At 40.5% G+C, this 5,708-nt stretch overlaps 1 protein-coding gene across 1 annotated transcript; it reads right to left on the reverse strand. All coding sequences in view use genetic code 11, as the record gives it.

Annotated features, from left to right (window-relative positions):
* Positions 1-106: 106 nt before the first annotated feature.
* EGR_10557 (hypothetical protein) lies at positions 107-4,005 on the reverse strand (the record flags this gene model as incomplete). Its single annotated transcript, XM_024499806.1, has 2 exons — positions 107-262; positions 3,898-4,005. 2 exons carry the CDS (start codon positions 4,003-4,005, stop codon positions 107-109), a joined length of 264 nt encoding a protein of 87 aa, XP_024345784.1.
* Between the last annotated feature and the right edge of the window lie 1,703 nt (positions 4,006-5,708).

Here is a 5,708-nt window from a genome sequence, read left to right on the forward strand (position 1 = left end):
CTGTCTCAAGATTCAGATAGCATGACATAATCCGTTTAAGCTGGTTCAGTTGCAACCATTGCACTCTCTTCACTACTGCACCTCTTTCAATATGGATCCCACAAATTCAGTGCGTCCATGCTTTATCACATCTTGCAAACGAAGGAGCTAAGTCTGCAAGTTCAACCACATGAAAGTGAGAAGAAGGCACATTTTTGATGTTAGAGTAAATGCTGCGACGAGGATGAGTTGATTTGAGGTGAAAAATTGGCATTAATATATCCTTGAATGACTAAGGAAAGTTGATTACGACAATATGCATGAAAGTGCTGACTTCTGTAATGTATTAATTTCCATATGCACTCAGCTAGCACCTGTATTCTGCTTGGTTAATTAATGGGCTGATGTATTAAACTACGTTTTCTCACTATGCATTTTTGGTTGTTCGACATGTCAAAGGATGATTGTGGTGCAATAGTGCTGGACGTGTAGATAGAAATTTAATGAATTTGTGTAATTTTCTTCATGTTTGTTGAAATTTTTCGGTGGCCAGCTGTATCCATTAGGCAGTGATATGCCATCGGTTGCCAGGTGGGTCGCTGTGGAACGGGTTAATCAAAATGCGTCTCTTGTGCTAGTTAGATAGCGGACTTGTACTTGCACGTTTAAAGATTATGGGAACTAGGAGAAACGCACTAAATCGCCGCCATTTTATGAAAACCATTAGCAAATGCACACCGTTATTTGCTATTTTGCGTTTTTTGTTTGTTTGCTCAGGCTAAATCACCATGTTACTTTTATATTATCTCAGATAACTATAAAATACTAGTCCATTTAGCCATACCTATACATTATTTGGCACATTTTCACAATTTTACAGATGCCGTCAGCTTTCTCATATGTTCCACGATACTAATGAACAGTACTGCAGTTAACATCCTATGGCTAGGGTCCAGTCTATTGTTTGACATCTAAGCTTTTTACAGTAATTAGACATTGCTATGAGAAATCACAGTATATAACATCTACCACCTTACGTCCTACTACCAACTGATACTGTTGAGGTTAGAAACTCTGACTTAACTTGCGATTTTTCACCAAACTTATTCTCCCTCTATTTCTGTGATTAAAGTACGTGGAATAGTGCCGTCTATTTTGATTGACAACATGTAAACTAGATGCACTTATTAATTCAGCTCATTATACTAGCTGCATTCCCCTAGTTATTGCTTAGTCTTTAGTCAGGGTCATTTGACCATTAGCCGTTGAATTTGTAAGACAGCAAACGTTTTAAAATTTTCGGAGCAGGCGGTTTTGCTAATAGAAATGCCTCCAATGGTCCTTGTCCATTATGAATGTCATTGGTTAGTAAAATTCTTGTCAATTTTTCGTATTCGTTCCTTAACGCTTAATCCTTTAGAGTCATTGAATATGTAATACGATAGTGGTTTATCCCTCGGTTCTGGTGAGGCTCCACTTTTGTACTTTGAATTAGCCCCCTTTGTACCTCGCTGGGTGGGCTGGCCTTTTGGGCCATGCCAATAGCCCAGACACCCTCTCTGAGCTGAATACATATTCTGCCCTAGTATTTTGTCTTCTTTCGTCTTCAGGTAGTCTCGGGCCGCTACAAATAATTGCCCCAGTAAAAGTTCAATCAACTACCCTAATCCACTCACATTTGCGTTTCACACCGTTCTTCATTCCTATGCATCAACATTAAAATGCTCCCTCTGACGTCTACCTAGTAGAAAATAAATACAAAAAGCATTTTGTGTAACTTTTTGAGGCTTAGGCTATAACTCGAAAGCTCACCTAAACCATCATCAATATAATCCGATAGAATAATTGCGATTCTCCTCTAAGTAATCTGCTGCGATGATGAAGAACTTGTTCTCAATCCCGTCTTATCTCCCTCTCCTTTTAGCTGCAAAGGATGGCATGGTGTGAGGACTGACCTCTCCTCACGCAATCAAGGCCTTTCGTCGCCGCGACATGGAAGTGATGATAGGTTTGTTGACATGGTCTGTCTTACCTCGCCTACAGGTGCATCATCTATCTGAATGTCTGTTTGTCTGTCCACCCATTAGCCACGTTGCAGCGAGCACAGACGGCGTCCAGACTGAGTGCATCTCTCATCCTCCTCCTCCTGCACTTAGCATTGCCACTACCCTCGGGGTGGTGACAGTGGAGGGGGCATATCCCATGGAGATCGGCAACATCTCTATGGCAGGTATTCCCCCAATTTTGACGTTGTTCGTTTGCCAGCACGTAGTTCTATTTTGCATTCATCTTAAGCTTACATTTTTGTTGTTTTGCCCTTTTATAGGTAAATCATACTATTTGCCAATTATCTCGCTAAGACATTGAACTATGACACTGGGTATCGTCATCATAATAGCTAATCATACTTCCAATTGTTTCCACGTGTTTCATTCTTCCATGTAACGAAATGGAAATGCATTAAGTTATAGTTATGCTATACGAAATCTGTTGTTGAAACAGAGGAATTTTTTTATTTTCCTCCTCTTCTCTAATCACTACTACGATACATTTCACTCACGCGAATTTAAAACTGTTGTAACATATACTGACTGTACAGCTTGATCTTGTCGTTAGAACCTGATTAACTTATTTTCTAATTCCTAGCCAAATTCATAATAGTCGCAGCCATGAGAATGCTGGAAAGATGATAGGTGCTCATTGAGGGCAATGAAAAAAGGCTGTTCTTATACTTCCTGTTGCAAATGCAGTACCTCTGTATGGCTTTTGACATTCCCCGCTCCATAGCAAATCGTGCTTACTGTCAGTCAAATTAATCGTTTCACCAACACCCTAATCTCATTGCCTTAACATTTCAACCACGCTATATGAAATATGCAAAACTGTTTCCAATGAAAGCCATATATATCAAGCCTTCTTCCGTTAAAGTTAGCCGGAATTCCACCTACCATAAACACGTGCAACAATACTAGCAAAACCGTCAAGAACCACCGCCGCAAACAATTCGTGTACGCACATGCAAATCCAAGTGAGCCGTCCCCAAGCTGGAGAAGCAGAACGCACGATCCCTGACAAATTCATACAAACCAAAGGTCCTACAATGGGAAGTACCGACGATATTGAATGTTCAAAACTGTTGCATATTTATTTTTTAGTAAAATTTATAACAACAACCATTTAGTTTTTCAGCCAAATAGCCAATAAGCACATTTTATAAAAAAATTATGCGTTATGCGCCAACTCTACTAAGTAAAATGTGGCTACTTCTAACCCTTAAATGCAAAGCTTATTCTTGTAGTAGTAGTAGTACCTTAAATCAATAGTGACTCTGCAATAGGCCACACCAGTATGAGGCATTATTTACAACTAACATAGTTAACGTTTGAAAGGGCAAGGTCCTAAACCGCAGCTGTCCTGGGGACAATGATGAAGTATGCGAGATGAAGGTTTTCTCGTCTACAAACTGCTTCGTTCCAAACGCACAACTCAGTACTTAGCCAATACATGTTTAACACATCATGATGCAGCACTAAAAAGGTACTCCACTAGTGATTCTCGAAGGCGAGGCTTCGCTTACAAATGTACGAAAGAAAATTATACAATGGCATACTCAACGACAACTTAAAGGGGAAGCAGAGAAGACTGTGCTTGAAAGACAGAAGGGCCACAGAATGCTTGTGCTGTTTAAATGCACCTCTGATGGGAAACTAGAGAGATTTGCACACACTTCGTAGCAGAATTTTCGAAAGGCTTCCCAGAGGCAGCGAAGAGCTCCGCAATTGGACCTCTAAAAAATTGTACCGATTTTTGTCGGCTCTCAAAATAACCCACCGAACTAAACTGTTCGTTTAAAGCGCATAATTATCAGAGTGAAGGTGATAAACCAGGAACTAGATGCATATTTATATCTAGTATTACTTGTAGAACATAAAATAAAGGAATAAAAATGTCCTTTCCTATGTTGGCATTTGTTGCACATTTTATTAATTCAACACCGACTTTTTTACCAAATGAATGAAAATACATGTTTGCAATCGTTTTTTTTTGCAAATATTAGTCTACACGGATGAAATCGTTTTGATATTTTAATTCATTTCTCATCCACTCATTCCGTGTTTATTCATCAATCTCGCATTCATCCATTACCATTTATCAATTCATTTATTCATCCATTCATCTATCCTTTAATCCATCTATCTGATCAAGATCTATTCATCACAAAGTCATTCATCCCTTATCCGCCTTGTTTGCCTTCATGAATCAATCATTCATCTAACAAAAGCTTTATCCCTAGCAATCACATTCTTCAAACTCTTCACTCATTCACGGTGCTTACCTGTGATAAACAATCCTGAATAAACCTTTACAAATTTCCAATATCCGGTTTAAAGTAATGGAGACAGACTGGTCAATTCAATCCTTGAAATCATCTTTGCAAATACCTTTGCCCATTCATCCACATCACACTCGTTGCATCCTTCATGCAGCCACTTGGAAATAGCTCGAAATTTTGTTTCTGCACTCAAGCCTTCTTGCCGTCTCTTCTCCAACAGGATCATAAAATACTATCCACCAGTACCTCTTGTTGCAAATACAGGTTCCTAAAACGTTTTCTTATCAGTGAAATGCACAAATCCACCAAATCATGATTCAACGTCACATTATCTAACGACCAAACTTCTGCAATATTGTCCAGAGAGATTCTGAAGGCATCCAGTTGTAACTCTCAAAAGAGCTTTTTATACCTCGTTCTGCGAAAATACACACACACAGGGAGACGACCGTGGAGCAGCCGAGGTTGTTTGCTAGCAGAGAGAGTTGCGTAGCATTTCCTGCTGAGACTGTGATGCTACTTGTGTGCTCGTAGTTGATGACAGCGTCAATGATGCTGAAAGAACAGTGAAGATGAGGATATATGCATGTATCCTTTAGAAAACTGCTTCCATTGGACTACTATTACACCTCGTTGAGAGGCTAATGTTTACAGCAAAAGTGAATTCGTGACTGCCACGATCAATCGGAGTGTCTTTACTCGTTTTCCATCCTCTGTCCAGAAGTCGAAGCATGAATTCTATGTCCATCAACCCACGGTGAATTGTGGGTCGATTAGTTTGCCCTGTTCACACAAGACGCAGAGTTTCTGGCTCAGAGATGAGCCTTCACTCTCATCTGAATACCTCATTGTCTCCATCGGTTGTCAAAGAGTTGTGAATTAAAGCACAAAGGGGTGATACTTATGGTTAACATAAGACACGTGAGAATGAATGCAAGGCCACACATGCATTGTTCGTTGAGAGGCCATTGAGCATTCTCGAAGAAACCATTGGGAATGGTGCAACGCGTGGATGAGTGCACCTGTGCCAAGAGCTTGGAGGTATTCATTTGTGTGCTTTGCTTGTGCAGAAGGTAAGTGCAATGATGTGTTTTTCCGGACTTCCACTGTCCTCCAATTCGACGATTTGGTGTACCTTGTGAATTCTCCTGTACAGTGTCATGTTAGGCACCGTCTGCCATATGGCTTGAAGTGCCACATGACCAACATTACCAACATTGCCTCCGATGTTACGCTTCGCCCTCCGGTGCCACTCATCCTAGACACGTTGATAGGACGGACCTGCAGTCATGCAGATTGCCTTGTAGCTAATCTCCGCACACTCGATGATGGTACTTTCCGAGGGTATACGCAGTCCCCACTAGGTGCCTCACCGTGTGATTAGTGGAGAGTGTGG

Source organism: Echinococcus granulosus (genome assembly GCF_000524195.1).
Source record: "Echinococcus granulosus chromosome Unknown EG_S00233, whole genome shotgun sequence".
Classification (NCBI taxonomy): domain Eukaryota; kingdom Metazoa; phylum Platyhelminthes; class Cestoda; order Cyclophyllidea; family Taeniidae; genus Echinococcus; species Echinococcus granulosus.